The 21,770-nt window shown below is 36.0% G+C and overlaps 2 protein-coding genes across 20 annotated transcripts in view; one reads left to right on the forward strand and one right to left on the reverse strand.

Annotated features, from left to right (window-relative positions):
• CTNNA3 (catenin alpha 3) overlaps positions 1-21,770 on the forward strand; it is a 482,801-nt gene that overhangs the window by 119,428 nt on the left and 341,603 nt on the right. Inside the window, exon 1 of one of the 17 annotated variants that reach the window (XM_038181125.2) lies at positions 5,612-5,635. The exons of the other annotated variants lie outside the window; for them this stretch is intronic. Coding sequence (XP_038037053.1) covers positions 5,627-5,635 — 9 coding nt within the window. The 5' untranslated portion in view covers positions 5,612-5,626. Of the gene's footprint in view, positions 1-5,611; positions 5,636-21,770 lie in introns of those variants that run through there. 17 annotated transcript variants of the gene reach the window in all.
• Positions 7,635-21,770, reverse strand: part of LRRTM3 (leucine rich repeat transmembrane neuronal 3) — an 85,384-nt gene continuing 71,248 nt past the window's right edge. For 2 of the 3 annotated variants that reach the window (XM_013092300.5, XM_013092297.5), the window contains one exon: positions 7,635-9,550. In XM_013092300.5, the coding sequence (XP_012947754.1) occupies positions 9,341-9,550 (210 nt within the window). In that variant the 3' untranslated portion in view covers positions 7,635-9,340. The remainder of the gene's footprint in view (positions 9,551-21,770) is intronic. The other variant, XM_021267048.4, reaches the window with a different exon arrangement.

Here is a 21,770-nt window from a genome sequence, read left to right on the forward strand (position 1 = left end):
TTATCTCTTCAGCTCTGTCTGTCACACATTACACTTAGGAAAGGAGCAACTCGCAGGATTTCAGCTTAGTTGTCTAGTTGATGCTGCAAGTCAAAGGTTTACCTTTTATAATGTTTGCTTAATTTTTTAATTATTTTCCAAGGTTACCTTTATCACTTAGTCTTGAAAACTGTGTGGCTAATGGGAGAACACATGTATGCTGTTAAAGCATAGCAGCCCTCTGATTGCTTTTGATAGGCAGCATTATATATGCTCACTGTCCCTTGTATTTGGATTAATTTTCATATGAGCGATACTTCTGTGAACTTACATTTTCAAAACCTTTTTTTAGTAATTCTGTCTTGCAGTTATTTTTCATTTCTCTGTGTTTCCCTAAACTTTTAGATGAAACAGGTCAATAGAAATAACAACTGATTTTTAACAAAGAAACTTTGATATGTTTATTTCTCTTCCGAATCAGTTAGAAAATTGAGATGTACATGTTTGTGTATGGTGGCAATGTCTGCTTTTTCCCTGTGTTCAGTCACTCCTCCCAGTTCACGTCTATAAGGCTAGCTTTACCACTCTGAATGATTTACATTTGGATGCTGTCCTTCTGATTACTCAGATACACAAAAGTTAGTTAATACTACAAAAACTGGAAATAAAATGTTTTTCATTTGCAAGGAAAGCAGAAGTCTGTTTCATGATCAGGTTGATTACTTCTGTGTCTTCAGTCTAAACTTAAATTTAATCCTTCCCATTTCTTTCTTATGTAGCACTTTATCAGCCTGTACCTCCTTTTAAAACCCACCCTTAAATACCTTCTGTGTTAGCTCCATATCATTTTTTTAGAACAAGTATTTTGTTCCTGCAACATAATTTAGTTGCATCCAAAATGCTTATATCCACTTTCTTTACATCTCTTCTCAGAAGTGACATGCAATTATTTCTGCATTTAAATCTGCATTTCAAGTTTTAGCTATCAATATGAGTGTCTTATTCCAGTAACTCTTGGATTTTTGTGGTATGAGGATTGTCTCTTCACAACTGCCTCACCTGAAATTTTGTAAAAGAAAATCTAAACCACGAAATCTTTCAATAGGCCATTAATGCTTACTTCTGAAAGCAGAAATTAATTTGTTCTTTCTGTAAAAATGGTTTGATTTTTAATAAGATTTTTGCATATTACACGAAGCAATCTTAGAATGTAAGTTAGTGTAAATCATCTGAAATAACTTTGTAATCCTGTGTTTCTTTTGCTAAAGAAGAGGTGGAAGTTCAAAAATCCTGAGCCAAAATGCACACAGGTAGAGAATAAAAGAAAGAACAAGTGCCAAGGAGTCAGGCAGCAATTTACATTACACTTGTCACTTGAAATTCAAATGATGAGATTGATCCTGCAGTGCAGAACAGAAGCAGATCTTATGCTTGTTTGGGACCAGTTACCTTCAGCACAATTCCTTGCAGGTTCAAAGGGTCTTCTACAGAAATATCGCAGAAAGCTTCAGGGAGAGAGTAGCTTAGAAATTGCAGCATTTAAGCTAGAGAATAGATAAGACTATTGCATAATTCTTAGGAATTATAACTTATTAAAAATGGAAATAAAAATTAAATCAACAATGCTTAGCTTCACTAACTCCATTCCTATTTATCATTAAAAAAAAGTTCTAAAAATTGTGTTGGTCATTTCACATGCACTGTATCTGTCTTTTTGAAAGCTTGAAATTTGGGAAAATATCCTGCTTTCTTTCGTTAGATCATTGTGAGACTTTCAGTCAGTCGTATAACCTGTACAGTCTTTATTGATATAGTTGGGACATCTGGGTGTAAACCTACAAAGTGTGCAAGTAGCAATTACAGTTGTTTGGAAAACAAATTAAGGGAAAAGAGTAAGCCAATACTGAAAAGCTGCTTGTGAAGAGAAAAGGATTAATTTGTTTTCTCTTGTCAGTGTGGATGTGAGAACCAATAAAGCTTACATTGAAGTCAGGAAGATTCAGGTTAGGCATAAGGAAAAATATCTTAAGCAGAAGAGCAGTTAAGTGTGAACATAGATGGATGGAGATTCCATGTTCCAAACTCAAGATACTGGAGATTTCAAAAGAAATTACAGAAGCATCTATCACAGTAAAGTTGATTTTACTTTTAGATAGGGCAGACATCATCTTCACCGCTTTCAGTTCCTTTTAAAACATTCTTTTTGTCTCGATGAAAGTGGAGTTAGAACACTTTCTGCTGAGATCTGTTATTCATATGTATTTAAGGTTTTAGTGTGTAAATACATATAAAAAACCCTCCCGACTTGTGTTGTGGTAGAAAGAAAAACTTGATTTTTGTTTGCATGTGACAACGTTAGCATATTTCAGTTTATATTTGCAGGATCTAGTAGTGAAGTAAAAGGCACTCGAGTCAGACAAGCTGTAGTGTGTGCTCAGTAGGCAGCAAACCTCTTCAGTTCTGGAAGTTGATACCGGAAAGGTATTTAACACTTCGTTTTAACTCCAGTGCCTCAGCCCAAATAGTTTTTTATTTATTGCATTCTCAGTTGTGACAGTAAGAACTTGGAGAAAGAGGCAAAATACAGAAGAGTAAGGAAAAAAAAAAAGTGTCTAAATAATGCTTCAGCATTAGATAAGGAAAAAAAAAATCCAATTCCTGAATCTTAATTATTTATTTAATTATACCATTGATAAGTGTATTTTTCCCTTCCTGAAAATTAAAATAAGGCCTCTTCTTCTATTGAAGTCTAGACTTATCATGTGAGTTATAGGTTCTTTACATGTAAAGATAAAGTTAGCAACAGCAAAAGGTAGAAGACAAGTGCATCCTCATTACTAGAAAAATAAATCAGTTTTAATATTTCATTTGAATGGACAAATGAAAACAAAATGTGTCCAATACTAATGGTTCAGTTAGTGTCTTTTCCTGCCTCATTTATAACACACTTTTTATAAAACTACTGAAATTATGGAAGTACATAGTGCTGGAGGGACGCATCATTTGTTATTTATGAATGTTCTCATCCCTAGCTGGTGAGTTTTTGTTCTCTAAGAAGCACAGAATTAGTATATAGAAAGCCTGAATTATTTGACTTGGAAATGTATTTCATTGGTGCAATTACTTTGGGATTAGATTGTAGATAGAGCTATTGCTGAATTGCATCCACCATAAAGTCTGTTTCTTAAAAAATACAAAGTGAAAAGTACCCTCTGAAAGCTGGAAAAACTGTTCTTATGTAACTGAACATTTTCATTTCCTTCGGTGTTCCTTACAATAACATTCATTCTGTTTAGGTCATTTGACATTAATAAGGCTGTGATGTTGATCCCAAGAAATTCTATATTAATGAAACATTAATTAACACTCACTTGTAAATTACCACCATTACATGCATCGTGGCTGTAGGTGGGGGTGATACTTTGAAGTGTCCATGATTACGAGTGTATTAGGTCTTTAATGGGACAGGACTGGGCATAATGAGTTCCATGTTGCAGAGCCATTTCCTGTTACACAGAAGGTGCTCCGTTGTAGCTAGCCATCTAAAGAGACAGTTTTAAGAATGATTTATTTACATACAAAATTGATGTTGATAAAGTAGATTCAAAGCTCTGTGCCATGTGGGATTTTCACAGTTGTACATGTTGCACTTCAGCTCCACATAAAAATTCTTAGCAAGGTTCCAGTGGCAAAATGTTAATTCCTTAGGTGTTCATTAAAATTACATTAATCATGAACTCTGATGATGTTCAAGTTGATTTATTCTGAAACTTTATAATTAAAATTAATCAGGTTCTGTAATTAGAGCAGGAGAATGGAATTTGGCCTTGTTATGTTAGGATAGTACTATTAATTCACTTAAATGTTCAAGATTTTCTTAGATGTTTAGTGAGCATCTGCTTTACGTACGGATCGTACAGTCAAACCCATATAGAATGAGAGGTTCACGTATGTATTTCTGTGTTGAAAATTGTTCTGCAGTACTTTGTGAGAAAGTTTTTTAGTTTGTTCATTTACTATTTTGACGGACTTGAGAAAGCTGAAAAATTATTCTGCTTTCTGGTGAGCTGAATCTCAGTTTTAACTAACTCCCAGCAGGAAATCTGTAATTAAATCTATAGGGTATCAGATAACATCTATGCTTTAGATGGCCGGATGGATGTTATTCAAACTACCTGGAAGTCTCAGTTTGTCATTACTAATTACATGACAATCATATTTCTTGGTCAGAAATGGAAGTGAAAAATATTTTTATTATGCTACTCTATCATTCATTGCTAGAACAAAGAAAAGAGGTGACTTTTTTCTTGTCAAAGTAAATTTACTTTCTGTAGGACTTATGCACGTGGCTTCAAGGGGACTCAAAAGACTCACCGAAGGACTTACTAACACGCTACCTTTAGCCCTACGTGACCCTGGCCTACAAATTGTTAGTGTCTGAGGAGGGCATTCTGGGGAAACACTGCAGTGTGCTTGCATAATTCTTTAGTTCTTCCTTGGACTTCATCTTCTAGCTGCTGTTGAAGACAGCTTATCAGGCCTTGAGGTACCTTTGATGTGACTGTGTAGAACCATTATTATGTTCTTTTGCAGATATTTATGCTTTGCTCCTGAAAATAGGGAGAGATGTGCTGGATTTATTTTGTCATTATGTTTAAAGATCAGACTAAAATTTTTCATTAGGTGCTGTGTTACAAAGAGAAAAAAACAGTCTTCCAAGAAGTTACAATGATATATTGAAAATAACCTCTTAAATCATGTTACTGGTTTCAATTTATATTCAGCTGATAACCAGTAAACTACTGAGTGGTTGCTAGCCTTTTGGAGAGAACCAACTTGATTCATATCTCAGCAGTTGTCAAGGATGTTTAAGTTATCAAAACTTCTGGAAACCAGGGCTACTCTTCAATGTTTCAAAGTTTACCTTTTCAGTAAAGGTATTTCTGCTAGACCAGTTGGGAGGTAAGTAGAGCAGTTTGTATTTGACACTATATGTGATTGTGTCATTTGTTTACATTAACAATATTTGAGTAGCTACATTACTAATAAAGCAAATTCCTTTGGTACTGGAATCCTGGCTTTATTTTTCTTGTCCGTGGTGGTGCACTTGTAGACTTCTTTTTCCATTCGTGTTTCAGTTTTTGCATAATTTCTGTTCTCTTGTCCAGTCTGAGGATTGGAAATAACAGTAATAGATAAAGTGTAAAGAGATTGTTGTATGCTGTCAAATATATATATATATATATGTGTGTGTATATATATATGTACATACACTATATCTATATGTATACTTGTATCACTATAAACTGTGTATATATATATTATTATTACTATTATTTGTTTATGGTAGCCCCCTGGTCCCTTGCATAATGTGTACAAAGACTTATACTGCACATTTTGATCACTTTTTAATTGAAATGGCCATTTGCTTTTTTTGTGTTGATGTTACTTTGGTTTATATATTTTTTAATATACTTAACATGTACTTAACATGTATTTAGGTCTCAAGATGTGATAATCTGTCAGATTAATCATAAATCTTCATCTATACCTTATTCCTCAGGTAGGACCAAATTTCAGATACTTGCACTCAACTTCCTAGTAGGTGTTTCAGCCTGGTAAACTGCTTCACAACCACAGTCCGCTGATGGATGGTGTAAGTTGTTGCTTGTTGATTTATGTTGAAAATTGGCTGTTGTTTTTTTTTGTTTTTTTTTTTTTTTATTTTTTTTTACTATTATTATTTATTGATTGATAGAGGTTACACTATTCATCAGTTTGTATTTTTCAAGCATAATAAGTTTGCCTAGTTCTCTTGATAAAATGCTTTACCAAGGTCTGGTGGTATCACTTGACTGAGATTGATACTGTTAGCTACCTCTATTTCTGTTTTATGCATCTTATTTCAAAGGGAAATACTACATGAAAGCGGCCTTCTGTAAATAAATATTTGACCCTACACCTACAGGTTCAGCCTGCATTCTTCTTGCAAATTTATAGCTTATAGCACTGTTCTTTTTTTCTACATATGATGGGTCTTTGTGTAGACTGCGTAACTGAAGGATTTAGTATTTCTGTGTGCTTTGAGTCAGCATATAGCTGGCAATAATCTCTTGGAAAGCCAACGTGCATACACCTAAAGTAGGACCTAAAGAGTAAGTGCTTATCTGGGTTAGCTTTATGCAGATTGTTTTTCTTTAATAGAATTTAGGGAAGGTACCTACCTGTCATCTAATGTCCTTGTAGACATACGTCTTGCTGAGAATAGCAAGTTTCAAATTGATGCTGTCCATGAAAAAAATGGTATCCAGTGATGCTTACAGAAATGCATGTTTTAACTCTCCATGTTGGGGTGGATATTCTCCGTCTTTCACTTAGTTCGTTCAGCTTTGAGAAGAGGAGATGAGGGGAGGCCTCATGGCGGCCTGCAGCTGCCTCGCAAGGGGAGCGGAGGGGTAGGTGCTGAGCTCTGCTCTCTGGGGACAGCAACAGGACCCAAGGGAACGGTGTGGAGCTGGGACAGTGGAGGGTCAGGCTGGGGATTAGGGGAAGGTTCTGCACCCAGAGGGTGGTCGGGCACTGGGACAGGCTCCTCAGGGCAGTGGTCATGGCACCGAGCCTGTCCAAGTTCAAGAAGGATTTGGGCAATGCTCTCAGACACATGGTCTGAGTTTTAAGTGGTCCTGTGCAGAGCCAGGAGTTGGACTCAGTGATCCTTGTGTGTCCCTTTTGACTCGATATTCTGTGATTTAAGCCCAGGGATGCTGTGTCTGTCTGTCAGAGCACTGGAGAGAAATAGTTGAGGTCAAAGAGTGGCCCAGCTGGGTTAGAGAGCCTGAAATTGATAGTGCTAATACAGCAGAGCTGTGGGGTGCAAAATTGCTCCTACTTCTGTCACCCTGTTTTCTACCAGCCTCTTATTGATATACTGGTCTAAAACAACAAGTGTTTCAGGAGAGGTCCAAGACAAACCACAGTCATTAATGAATGCTTCGTTGTTGAGGGAAAGTAACAAAAAGAGAAACATTTGTGTTACGTGAATGTGTGTACCTAGTTGTGCTTCTTTACCCAGTTTTATCAAAAAGATTCTGTCTTGGCATAAGAAAATATTTTTCATGCTTTTATCAAGAAAATTGATAGCTCTAAGTTGATTGGAGTGTCTAATATGGAAAATATTCCTATCATATAGTTCTCCATAAACTGGAAGTACTTGGAGCCTTTGAGCACCAGTGTGTTTTGAGTAATTACATCAATGGCAGAACCCCATTCACACACCGTAAATATTAGAGGGCAGTCGGTCAAAGTGAAAATAAGGAAGGGCAGAGTAAGAGTAACTGAAATAATCTCTTGAAAGGATGGCATTTGAGTCTAAGAACTTCAGCCTTCGATCATGACTAGAATGGCTAAACATTGAACCTTAAAATAGCTTTGAAAGGAAGCAGTTAACTTTTTCCTGCAGTACAAATGTCACTCGACTCCAGAATGATGGCTGCATTTTTGCTTTCATTTTATAGTTAGCAAAATGTATTTTCAAACTGTGCATAGTAAAATTCCAGAGCTGTAGAAGATGACCAGAAATTCAAGAACCCACATAGTAAAGATATAAGAAACTGAAATGTGGAGGCTTAAGATGAGTCTTAAAAAGACGAGTAATGTTTTGAATAACAAATAATTTATGCAAAATATGTTACAAAATCTAAGATGCTAAATAAATAAACAGTACAATGTATTCTGTTTTGACACTGTTTCCACTTAAAAGATAGTGAATGTAGATTAATTTGTTAACAGTATTTTGAAGTTATCCTTCATTATAGTTGCTTTATATTTTGTACAAACAGTTGAATTGTATTTTTAAATTTCAGTCTTCTGCTTTGAAGCTACATGAAAATACGGTGGGATAAACATTCAGAAAAATAGACTGTGGTTATATAATTTCTCTTTATTATAAAAAAGTTGCTTCACCATATGAAACTTTTCTCCTGTATTTTGGAAGGCTTCTGTTCCCTTTGATATTTCACCCAGTCAGTATGGTATACTATGTTTCTAATTTCTGTAATCTTTTATGATTACAAATTGAGGGTAGTGTTATAAAAGTAATTCTCATACAGTATTGAGAAGTCTTGAAGATTTAAAACCGATGAATGGGATATAAGAATGCTTCAATACTAAATGGTAGACAAATAAGCAATGTAGTAATTGTTAAAGACTTCATACTACATTTGTGGCTGAAGATTTTTTTTCTTAGCTAGATGCAACACGTTAAAGGACTATTAACCTTTACCATTTGGTCCAAATAGCTATAATTTCCAGCAAGGTAGAAGTTTCTTGCTTTTGAGTAACATTTTACATTCTAGCACTAATATAACTTTGAGGGCTTATTTCTGTTGCCACATCTGTCAGCAACTGTCTTTGACAGAAGTGGGTTTTGGCCCTTTTATCTTTAAAATGAAATACAAATGCCTGGTTTGGCAGGCTATGCTTTCAGAGCAGATTTTGTGAAGACAGCTGCCTATTGAAGCCTCCTGTTCATGTTGTCTTGCAGAACAGCGGGGCTTTACAAAACTTCATCAGTGTTGGTTAACAGTTGCATACATAAACTTTGTTGTTAAAATACATCTGTTCATCATTACATTTTTCTGATTTAAAATCAGGCTGTTTTTCAAGGCAACAGGCAAGTCTGAGGAAAACTGTGAATATAATTTTTTTTTTTTTGATTTTCATTTATAAGAAAACTTGGCTATGTATTTCAAGAATTTCTTAGAAGTCTGAGTAGTTAAACCCTCCTTTTGGTTAATATATTACTTCTGGAACAAGTAGATAAAATTCTACACTTTAAACATGGTAAAAATGGTGCATATTCTGCAAAGGACAGAATTTTAGATTAAAGTTTTCTGGGCACAAAAGCAGTAACAAAATGATCCCTACAAAACAGAGTAACTGAATAACACAAGAAATAACTTTTGTTAATTTAAAACTTTAGAAACTGAAACTTGTAAGATGTAATTAAATTATGGTACTGTACATACCAGCTGTTCTTGGTAATTGAAACTTTACAATATGAAAAATACATTACATCTGTACAGTTTATACAGGTAGGTAGGATGAGGTTTGAAAAAAGATTCACTTCAAGGGTCATACTCTGAAGTCAAAAAATACTGCACAACTTAACTAATTACAAATTGTAGACTTGAAACAATTAATCGTTGTGGTTCTTTTTTAAATTGAACAGGGATCCTAGAATCCATATTATTATGTCTTCTCATTTCTGTCAGTAATGTTACATAGAATTTGGTTGCAGCCTCTGCTACAGGAAAAAAAAATAAATCACCACTACCACAAAAAAAAAAAAAACAAACATCAGTTAAGCCAGCTGCTGACTGTGTTCCTTGATTCGTGCTGCTGTTGTTATTGTGCTCAGATCCAGATCAGTTTCTAGGTGTGTTTCCACTGTTTCTTCCCGGGCATTTGAGTCGTAAGCCTTGTGAGCAAGCAGTTCATGATGTACTCCACAGTAACTTATCGTGGGCTGATCATAGGCAAGAAATGTTGACACGTTCATAGCCAGCGGAATCTGGGGGAAAAAGAAAAATGAAAACGAGCCAGTTGCCAAGGCATAATCCAAACCTTCTTGCAAGAATTTGATGTTAAGGAAATGAGCTATCTAAAAACACTGGCTAAAACCACATACAGTGCTGCATGTAAAAAAATCATTTCCTTATACCGCTCACTCTAATCCCTCCACCCCACCCAAACCCTGGTCTTTCCTAAATTGTTCTAAGTCCAACAACTACCACCTTTGATCTTGTGGCATAGGACTACAAATGTGCTAGTGTGTGCGAGTGCTGTAAAGGAGTCAGGTTTGTATTAAGATGCGATTGAACACCATCTTTAGAATATAATTAGCCTCTGATAAAATCAGTCTATCAGGGAGGAGAAAGAGTGACTCAGTTGGGGTTAAATGCAATATTTCAAATGAAATTTAAATGGATTTTGAAGTTTAAATGTGTATCTTGCTTGAATGTATCAGTGTGTGCAATATCTTTGGTCTCCTGGGAAATACCCACAGATCAGCACATTTCCTATTGTAGCATAAACATGGAATCTAGCAGCCTGTGGTAAAAGAAGCACCGTGGTGGGTGATAGCTTCATCCACCATTAGGCAGTGATAGCTGGAAGCTTTTCTATTGTAGGTTTAGTTCAAATGCTTTAGGCTGAAAAGTTGCTAAATTATTTTTGACTGTTTTCTTTGGGTTTTGAGCACATTTCAGCATAGAATTATCTACAATATGCTTTTGAATCATACATGAAACAAATTCAGACTTTGAATTATATGTATTTCTACGTTTAGATGTATTCTTATATATATAAAGAGAATCAAACGGTGAAAAAAGTACTTGAGTAGAATGCAAAATCCTCTCCTGTAGGTAATTTTTGATATTCAGGTCTGTTATAAATTTTTCCATACTCTTTCTTCTTACCTACTCCTCCTCTCTTGTTGCATCTTTTTTCCATCCTTAACAGTGTAGCAGTGTATTCCCCACCCCACCCCCTTCTGTCTTTTTCCTGGGCAGGTCAGGATCTGACCATCTGTAGTGTTTTGTTCAGTGTAAGTATTTGTGGAAGAAAACTTCTTGGATGCTCCAGTTCATACCACAGCTCATTTGTAAACATCACGAGAGGCTGCTACCAGCTGCTGCTTTACTGTTGTCTGGCTGCACTGGATCACTTTAGGTCTCCCTGGTCATAGCTCTGGAACAGAGATGTCAACCCTCGTGGCATGGTAATTAGACAAGGAACATCCCTGTCTATATTTCCTGTGCATTTCTCTATTCCCGTTCTGATAGTCGTAAATGTCTTGGGAAAAGTTCTTTCTCTATAAACCTCATCTTCCTTAGAGTTGTTATTTCAAATAATGTAAATCAGTAAGACCATAGCATTTGTGATGTTAGGTCTCATCTCTTTGACAGCAGTTGTAGAGTAAAAAACTCTGCATTGTTTCATTACTAGCGGTGTGTGAACTTCAGGTTGTTTGGAGTTCAGGTTTAGATTAGGTGAGCATCCAAAAAACCTAGGCTTATCTCAGATTTACAATTCAGAAGCTTTAAAATTGCAATTACTATTCAGGGGAGCATCTGTTCTGCAAGCTGAATTTCATTGCATGGTATTAAATTTCTGTACAGTGATGGGGAAAAAGAGTTCCAAACCTTATATCTTATCTGGTAAGGAAGTCTAAAACTTTAGACTTGTTTTACATAGAAAATACAGCTAAAAGGTTACAGTTTCAAAGCTGTGTAGAAAAACAGATTTAAATAAATAAATAAATAAAAAATCATTATAGTTAGTCCTGACAAGAATTTAATCCCGTGTTTGGGATGTTGATGATTTCACATTTGTGTTTTGATCCTCGCTGGAACTTGAAAGGAAAAGAGACCACAGATTAAAAAGGAAGGTGCTGTGTGGGAGTTGTGTTTTTTTTTTTTTTTTCCTTTTTTTTTTTTCACAATTTGGTTCCTGCTTCTCTCTAGCAATTATGAAGGTCTGCAGGAAACAGATTATTTTATCCAGATTGCAGAAGTATATTTGCTACTAAACAGATGTAAACTGATTGGAGATGGGAATGCTTCTAGCTACAGATGAGTATCTTGGCAGTTAGCAAAGATGGAAAGGTTCTAGCAAAGACATACAGAATTTATTAAGCTTCTGGTGTCGTGGCTGTGTTTTTATCTGATTGCCTGACCTTGGCTTGGCTTTCATAAGAAAAAAAATTGCTATTTTTTTCTCAATTTATTGTATTTAGACTTAGAGGCAATATTTTCAGCCTCAGGATTTTGGTATTTTGTAAAATTTAATGCATATGTGGTGTTCAAAGCTGCTCGGGGGATTTCATGACTAAGTCACAGAACCTTGGAAATGGAGGCTTGGAAACTGAAGTGATAAGGGCATACCCACAAATCTGCAGTCAAGAATGTAGGCATGGGAAAATATGATAGGGTAAAGGATCTCCATCTGTGAAGATGGCAGAGAGAGGGAGCTGAAAAAACACAGGTCATGAACAGGAGGGAGGAATAAAAAAAAAAAAAAAACACAAAGTAAACCAGGCTCCACAGCGAAATATAAGAATAAAATGAACTGAAAGCTGGAAGTAATAGAAGTGATGGAGTCATAATACAGAGCTCTGAAAATGTAGGAATGTCATTACAACACAGGCATGGGAATATAATGTGTCAGCATATTGTTATATGTTTCGGATGTGCATCAGCACATTCATGTTTCATATCAAAGTTAGTGGAGGTTTGCCATCAGCTTCAGTAAGTAAATAATTGTAACAAACCCTTGTAAAATCATACAGGTTTTAGTGGCATGAGTCAAAATTAAAGCCTTATTCATGACCACTGTGAAAATGGCTATTATTTCAAGTAAAACTCCAACCTGATATTTTTTCATTCACTTTTTTTTTGTGTGATTTTTTTTCATATTATTTAAATTTATTGGTGGTTAAATTTTTAGTAGTACTATTTTTGGCTTCCTCAGCATGTGAAACAAAAAAGGCTTTAGAGGAATAAAACACCTCAGGTTTATTAGATAGGGAATAGAATATAATAAATTATAATTAACATGTTTAGGAAACCTTACCTAAATTGTCTCTTCCATGAATCTTAACCTGAATTCTGTCTTTGAATTGGAAAGTGAGGGCCATTTCTGTCTGCCTTTTCCTCCAGAAATCCTAGTTTCTCTCCTATTTCTCATACCTGTGAACCTCATTATTGAATGCTGTCCTCAGCAAAGCATCACTGAACTCTTTTTAATGATATTTACTATTAATATTAATAGTGAATATTAATGATATTCACTATTTCCCAGTTGTCTTTATTTTTCTGTAAATATCTGTTTCGCACCACCTCGCTCACTTGCAAGTGAGTTGTCACATTGTATGTTGTTTTTCCACCTCCACTTTCGCAGCCCCCTCTTAACGTCCCAGCTTGCCTAATCCAAACTTCATTAGGATCTTGTCTTCAGCATGGTTAGAAGCATTTACCTCTTTTTCTGTATTTCTAATCTGTGCATCTTCTATCTCGAGCCATGGTTTTATCTTCCATTTCTACCTCGCACAAAAGGCTGTAGGCACAGTTGCCGAGATTTTCCTGTCTACCTATCTTCCATATAGTCCTCTATAGGTGCCTTTCTGTTTTCATATTAAGCACTGCAGGGGATTGTAATGCCTATCTGAGATAGGCCACACACCCTTCCTAACATTTTACTCTGTTTTCTGTGTCCTGGGCAGGTCTTAGAGTATTTGAAGTACTGGCAGGGTCCTGCTTTCTTGGTAGTTATACAAGAACTAACCAGAATATTCATTCAGACTTCTTAGAGGGCTTCTCCTGGAAGCTGAGCCCCTGTTACCTAAGGAGTCTTATCCCAGGGCAGCAGCAAGATTGTCCTGTACCTTCCACCCACTGTCCTGCCCCTGCACACCTGCATTTAAATCCTCTCTGTGATTTAGGCATGTATTGCATTTGACAAGTCCCTTATTTTATCTCTTAAGTAGCATATGCAGTGGCTTTCTGTGAAAACCCTAGAGCTGTCTGGTATGTGTTGTTATGGAAAGAGCCAATTGCTTTCACCGTCTGCTTCTTCAAGCAAGTATTTACTTAAAAGTGCTGTGCCATGAAACAAAGGGAGAAAATGAAACTCAAGCTTCTGTTAAAGGCATAGATAAACCTGTTACAGCCAATTTGGGAGAGTCATGGTTTCACAGTTAGATCCTCCTAGCTCCTCTGACAAAATGTACTTCAGCTGGGGGGGATGTTAGCAGAAGTTCCTTTTTGGTGGTGGTGCTTGCATATGCTGTGAAGGGGCCTTCCTGTGAAGCAACTTCTGGTCCCTCTAAAGAGCTGACAATGGATGCCTGCAGAACTGCTAGTCACTTTTAAACATCTTGGTTTTCTTTAAAGTAGAAATAATTTATACATTTCTTAGGTGGTTGTTCTTTAGAACTTGCATCTGCATACATCAACTTTTCAAAGCCCAGGCTCTAAAGGCCTGGGAAAGGGCAGGTGTTGTTAGATCAACTGGTCAAAACTTCGGCAAGAAATGTCACGAGGCATCGGCATTAACTTGGCCGGCTTTACTTGTGAGTGGCAGGGAGGAGTTGCGCCAGTGAAGGAAACGCAAAGGGAGAAGGTATTTGCAAGTTTTTTTTTGCTTCTCTCAAAATTAATTCCAACTCAGTTCAGGCTGTAATTAAAAACCTACGGAAAGTGCAAAATGGTCATAATAGTTTTCATCAAATAGCGCGTTTGTTGTTCACACAGACATTAAGTTAATGCCCCCTCAGTGAAGAAGAATTGTGCTTTCTATTCAAAGGCAGTTTTCTCCCAATGTTGTATATACTTCCAATATACTGTCTGTTTTTCAAAAACGCTTGCTTTTGCTATAATTTCCTTCTCCGCACTAAATCTGGGCAATAAGGTCCAGTAGTAACATGCTTCATGTGTTCTGCTTGGGTTTGGTAATCTTTGTATTCTAACTTGTTAGTCTTTGGTTACCTAACTTGGGGTCCCACATGGTGGGAAATAATGCAGCAGAATCCAAACATATAGCTATGCATCTATTTTGTACCCAATCTCCTCCGTCATGCTAGATCAAACGTGAAGTAACTGTACTTCTATCAGAGAAAGACAAGAATGAAGAAGCAAGGGACAGATGGGAGGTCTGTATCACTGTATCTATCTGTATTCCAAGCTTTTTAAACCAAGCATTCAGTCACATTGAACATGAGGACCGGTTGTCTCCATGGCAATATAAGAACCATGTTATTTCAAACCTCCTATTGAAATAGCTGCCGTTTTCAGGCTTTACTTGCTGTGCTTGTGGCTGAATGCCTTGCATTTACACTGATACGAATAAAATAAAATCAACAACCCCACAGAAAAAAAAAAAAACAAACAAAAACAAACAAACAAAAAAAAACCAGCACCTAAAGAAAACTTCGGAAAGCACATGAATAGAATTACAGTCCACCAGTAGTATTTCGTTACCTGTTCAATATTTAACATGAATTTTGAGTAATTTGTGTTGCAGCACATTCCCAGGGAGACGACAGTGGTGATAGAAATCAAATATAAAAATCACCTTGAAAAAAATGGTTGTTACTTTAAAGTGTTGTGTTGAATGTTTGACACATAAAGGGAAGTGTGTTGGTGATTTGTGTTGGTTTGTTTGTTTTTTGTTGGGATCAGAGAGGGTGCAGGGTTCCCTCTGTTGGGTTCCATGAGAAAGCATGACAATTTTTACTAGTCCTATCAATGTGTACTTGGTATCTTAAAGTAGAAGGAATAGGGAAAATATAATCAACAAGCCGAATATACTGGTTTCAAAAATGACCTTTACCAGTTTTTGAAGTGCCAAAATGAACAGTTGATAACAGCTGCTGTAGAGTTTGGCCCCTTTCTTTCTATTTTAAGGTAGTAGTAGAAGGTTGGAAAAAGGAAGAACAACTAATGAGGTTTTATTTTTTATTCTAATTCCGTTCATTAGGGTTCAGAATAAGAAATAGTTTGTGGTTTCCTAGTTGCTGGATGTTCTGTCTTGCATGTTGTGAATTTTCTCAAAATTTGAACAGGGTGACATTTGCTTCATCTCTTTCCTTCCTGTAAAGAAAGTGACATTCGTGGGATGTGAACAACTTGAGACTTGATTAGCTTTAATTGCTTGCTTGGCTTTGAAAGCAATATGTACTAAATTTGATTTTAGTTAGACATTAATGTTAGCTGTTAATTTTCAAAAATGGGTATGTTCTAAATATTAGCCTACCTGACAAGGCAAATAGCTGCACTGCATTTTTGAGGCTTTTTCTTTATTTGTTTTGTTCTTTTGCTTTAATCCCCATCAGTAGCAGACTTTTTTAGTTTTTAAATAATAATCCTTCAACATCTCCCATAGAAAAGAGAATTAGGGAGTAGGTTTCAGCATGTGTGATTATCAGTAAAAATGTATCCTTTCACTTGATGTATGGTCTGAAATACGCTTCATGATATTTAATAATTAAGTGTATATTGTCCTAAATTACTTCTAAAAATGTTAATACAATTAGATCCATCTCTCTTAATCTCTAATCATTTTAGTTTTTTGATTTGTTTTTAATTTGTATAAAAAAACTTGGTAGTTACTGATAGGGTCTGTTGAAAGCATAATTACTGAACTATTTCAAAAAGACAGCTCTGAACTTTGTGGGACTAAAAATAAATCAACACAGATAAAGCTTTTACTTTAGATGCTGGATAAATTATAGATCCAGTTCAAAGTAATTGGTAGCAAGCATTTGTTACGTATAGAAAAAACTAACTATTTTTGTCTTAGTAAAATTAGCTGCACTTAGAGAATCTGACCATCATACTGGATTTCAGTTACAGTTTGTAAGTTAACAGTAGTTAGACAATCTTAAAATAGGAAGAGTGTACATGAATAAAATCGTATGAAGAAGACAGCTTTAAAAAGTAGATAACACATTTTGTAAGGAAGGCTGAAGAAAAATAAATTTGCAAGCCACCCATATGTAGGTAAATGTGTCTGTATGATACACGTTAGCTTGTGATTCTTCAGGATGAGTGTTAAAGGAGGTCAGTGCAGCTCTTTCCCTTCTCTGAACCTTCTCTGAAATTTCCAGAACACTAAAAAGAAAATTAGATGCTCTTGTTACATGTAGAGGGAAAGGAAGCTGAATGAAAGGAACCAACAAGCTGCTCTGAGATTCATTTTGTTTATATTACACCTTTTCTTTGGATATTTTTGTAAAATAACAACAAAACAAGCAAGCAAAAACCCATTGTATGATAAAGTTGAGGAAACAATGTGTTACAATTAAGTTTTTGAAAATGTTTGCTAGCCAGGCTTAGTTAAACTTTAGTGTGCCTGTAGTGAACAGTTAGAGAATTAATTAAATACCCTAGGGCCTGGTCATGGAGGACATCTTGCAGAAACCAAAGGGAAGAGTTTTTGTTTAGCAAAGCTCTGTGGATAGAAAGGTCTGCATGTGGTATTCTGTGGTATTTCTCTTAATGAGCAAAAATCGCTGAAGAGCAGCTATATCTAAGCAGTTACACCACAGACTACAGCTATATTTACACATTTTCATTAAGCGTGATTGTTATGGTTGATAGTTGGACTCTTTATAAGGCAGAAATATTTTTTTTTTTCAAGGGCCCCATTCTTCAAAGGTTAGGTTCTCATATACTGGATAGGCTTGTGTAGAGTATGATTAATGTCATCTAATTTTCTTTATTCTTCTCTAATTATTTTAATGTAACGAGCAATTTTAATATCCCCTTAGTGCTGTGACAGGCAATCTCATTACTTTTCATCAGGCTTGTTTGCAGAGAAATTAAACAGCAGCAGAAATACATAAGACCAAAGAAACCAGAAGATGAAATATGCAGAGCAAGGAGTCAGATGCCGAAGAAGTCATAAACCAACCTTAAGAATAGGATATTTTTGTTAATATAATCTTTAGCTTATTGTTTACTTCTTGAAGATGAGTTACTAATCTTCTTACAGCTCTAATAGAAAATAATCAGGAAACTTGGTAATAGTGAAGATGCAAATGTATTCCTTTTTCTTCTTTACCCTTTCTCTCTCTCCACCGTTATCTCTCAACAATTACCCCATTTTTTTACTTCTTATTTGAATATTTTCTCTCTTTTTCCCTCTTCAAGAGGGAACATCCTTATTACCCATATTTTGTATAACCTCTCCCATCTTCCTGTTACATTGTTGTTTGCTGCCATTAGTCTATTGTTTTATTCACCTTTACTTTTCTTCATGTTCTTCTCTCTTGGGCTACCTTTTTAGTAAGGTGCCCTAAAACCCTCTTTCTGTAAGTGCCAACTTATCTTTTCCTGACTACAGGAAAGGATCCAGGAAGGGCTGGTGGTGCTGAGACAAACTCACAGTGAAACCACCAATTACTGTTTTATATTTTGAGTGTGAACTGTTAGCCTTGATATTTAAACAGTTTCATAGTGCCCAAAGTCTGATCGTGCCAACTGTTGCATGCAGTTGCAACTGGCCTGTTAGACTGCACTGATGTGACATCCATGTTGTTATTCTTCTGTTTGTATAAATTGGAGTTGTTGTGAGCTAAGAGATGTCAGGGTCAAAAGCTCTGATGGGAAGAGAACTTGTACTGCTACTGAGAGCAATGAAGAAACCTTATTTACTCTCCCAGTTCGATTTCTCTCTCTCAGCTGATTTTCAGTAATGCTGAGCCATTCAGTGTTCGGTGATATGAACTCATGAATATACCTAGTTAGTGAAATCTCAAGTCTCAGGCCCTTTAGGAGGTGTGCAAGATAGGTTGAAACTAGCAAACAAAATAGAAGCAGTGAAGCAGCACCTTACCCTTCTCTGATGCCTCTTTGTACTGTTTGTTGTTTTCTGAGGCAATTCTCGTCAGTGCTTGAGGCTGGTCAAAGCACACTGAGGTATGACATGTACCGATTCATTTAAAAGACATAATGAAAATGTCTCTTCGGATGTAGGAAACTGCTTATGAAAAATCATTGTGTTAACTGTGGGTCTTTGATCTGTGATACAAATTCCTCTTTGTACATCTTAACCAGAGCACTGTTCCCCGGTGCACAGTATTCTCAAATTAATAAATAAAATTAAAAGTTATAACTTAAATTCATAGCTTGCATCAGCTTATGATATGAGAAATAGTATTTCAATGACTAATCCAGATTTACCTGTCAGAGACAGAAGACCCATACTGAGACTGCTTTAATCCTTTCAGTAATTGTTTGATTCCAAAGTCTCTGCAAGTACCTGCCTCAAATCCAAATGATGTCTTCAAGTGCTCAGTTTGGTGTTATCCTTAAATTTTTTGGAAGATACAGGTTCATTTGGAATTCAAACATTTGTTGACGCTTAAATGGTTTGTTTATTGTAAGAAGTGTTTTATTTTAAAAATGTTTTGTAGTATGTAACACCTGTATTCTCAGTGGAAAAGTTAGTACATACAGCACAGAATTACAGAATTCCCATCTTTCCTGTCTTCCCTTTTCCCCTCCAAACACATGCTTGTGTGTTTTCTTATATGCCTAATAGAAGGATACCCTTTTTTTTTTTTTTTTTTTTTTTTTTTTTTTTTTTCTGTTGTTATTGCTCTTAGGTAGCTTTGCTTTGCTGAAAAAGGAGGAGCTAGGAGAAACTTGCTTAGCTGCAAAGAAGTTAATGCTGTCAGTGGTGATCTGCAGCTGTGCATTAGGGTCGGCTAATGCCAGGGCATCACAAAAAGTTGAGGGGGCGATAACAAGGTGTATACAGGTCATGAAAAAAGACAGCTCCTAGGGAAGAGTCTTTGCTCTGGGAGGTTGGATCGTGTTGCCCAACGATACTTTACAAGTGAGGAGTGGAAGGAATTGGATCATCATCTGTCTATTCAAAGAACAACTAAAACAGGCAAAATACTGGTTCTCCCTGTAGTTACTGTTATACTTTAGTTAAATAACCAGCACATTGCCCTTTTCAAATTGTTTGAACAAAGGCAGCTTCATGTATCTTAAAAAACCTTTTGAATGGTGCCAAAAAGCTAGTGCACTTTGGCAGAGGCTGTCCCTGAAGGGAATGAAGTCCTCTTTCTTTGTTACTGGTAGGCAAATTGATGTACCCTCTCAGAGAGACTTCGTAAAGGGTATTGGGAAAAACAACCCAAAACACAGAAGTTAAACCAAAAGTAGGATTTCTACCTGGCAACTTATGTCAATAGAATTTAATACATGCTTTAAAAATAGAGGAAAAATTGTATTTAATATGCAAATAAAATGCTGCTAACAGACTTGGTTTTTAGAAATTACTATAAAATGAGCAGTGCTTTGTATATTTCTACAAAACACTGTAATTTCCTAAAACTGATTTGAGTGAAGTATTTACAACTACATACATTAGTGAATAAGCTCTGTGTAATTATTTTAGTAAAATAAAGAAAGAGATGCTTTTTAAAAACAGAATGATTTTGTAATAGAATGCTGATATTGGATGCAGCTTAAAAACCAAGAACTTTTTCAACATATATCTCATGGATGCGGAGCATGGTACATGTGATTCTTTCAGTTCTTAGTAAAGGATCTTAAAAAGTTCACTGTGTTTACTTGACAAATACAAAATTGTTATTTTCTGATGTAATGGACAGTAGTAGCAATATAGTATTTGTTTTCTTTAATTAAGATATGCCCTTATTATTTAGTATTTGTGCTAATGAAGCAATTTTATTTTTTTAAGCTCCTTTCCCTCTGTGAGTGTGTTTAACTGGCCTTCATACCGTATTTGTCACTGTATAATTGTGGAGAGAAAAAGCTTTGATGTATTCCCAAACAGTATATACTGGATTATTTATATGGATAAGAAGTATTAATATTTGCACTTGTCAAAAATATTTATACCATGTGCATCAGTTGCACTGCTCCTAAGGTATTTGTGTGGCACTCAGGTAGGCTGGATGTTTGTATATCTACCCCTGATTAAACAATTCTTCAAAGGAGGACTAAGAATTTTGCAGGCAGGAAAGCATTATTGAGCCAATTTAATATCATTCTTCTCAAATCCAACACAAACACTCAAAGCATAAAATGGCATATTGCTGATAGCCGGGTTGTTCATCATCCTTTTCACTCTTAAATGCTGTGATGGTTACTGTGGCAGATTTTAAGGAAAAATCCAGTAAGCAAGGCAGCATAGACAGTGTGCTGTAAGAGAAGCGCAGACAAGGGGGACCAAAGCTGACTAGAGTAGTTAAAAAATATAAAATCCAGGAGAAAGTTGTCAGACCTTTTTGGTTCATTAAAGGTGACCTTAATTGCTGGCTTGCATGGTTCATAGAATTGGGACTGGAATTTGGAGCAACTCTTCTGATTAGCCCACTGTGGTAGTTTTCAAAAGCCATTAGGAGGCTGCCCTGTTATCTCCGTATAGCTCTCTCTCCTTTATAGACCTCATCGTGCAGGAAGTTTCCTAGGACGAATGTGGAAAATAGCTGGCACTGTCTTTATCTGGGTTAGTATTCCCCTTCACGATGTCTTTGTCAAGTGGACCTTAAAACCCCAACCTCCCATTGACACCAGCAGTATTTGTAACGATGAAGTATATTTCTTCTTCAAAGAAATCCTGAACCAGTGAAAGAAATTTAGGATATTCATTTAGAGCCAATTAAGCCCAGTCAGTTTGATCTTTCTTAGTAGTCATACAAATATGTTTACTTTCTCAGAGCAGCTGTTGAAAGATACATCAATGTATGCTTAATGTGCAGTGGTTTTGGTTAGCAGGTCCAAATGAATTCATGTGGCTGTGATGAAAGAGGTGGCTTGCACTATTTTGCATATTGTGGGTAGGCAGATAATGGTTCTCTACAAGACATGATACCCGAGACACTAAACAGTATTAAGAAACCCCACATATGTAGCTGGAACTCAGTTTGAACTTAGCTGAACACAAAGAATGGGTGATGTGCTGCATTCCTAATGGAGAAAAAGAAGGGAGCCTGAATATTTTTCAAACAAGGGAAAATAGTATGTAAAACACTAAAAACAAAAACATAAGCCATACACCTATGCACACACACACAAAAAAAAAAAAGCAAACAAAAACCCCTAACAGCACGCCCATTATTGTCTTGTTCTATGTATGTAATTCTGTATGGAAACTTCAGATGAAGTTACAAGAGATGTTTTTTCTGTTCAAATAGCTTATTTGCTATTCAAATAAACAAGAGAAGTCATTGGTAAACGAGACAAACTTAA

Source organism: Anas platyrhynchos, chromosome 6 (assembly GCF_047663525.1).
Source record: "Anas platyrhynchos isolate ZD024472 breed Pekin duck chromosome 6, IASCAAS_PekinDuck_T2T, whole genome shotgun sequence".
Classification (NCBI taxonomy): domain Eukaryota; kingdom Metazoa; phylum Chordata; class Aves; order Anseriformes; family Anatidae; genus Anas; species Anas platyrhynchos.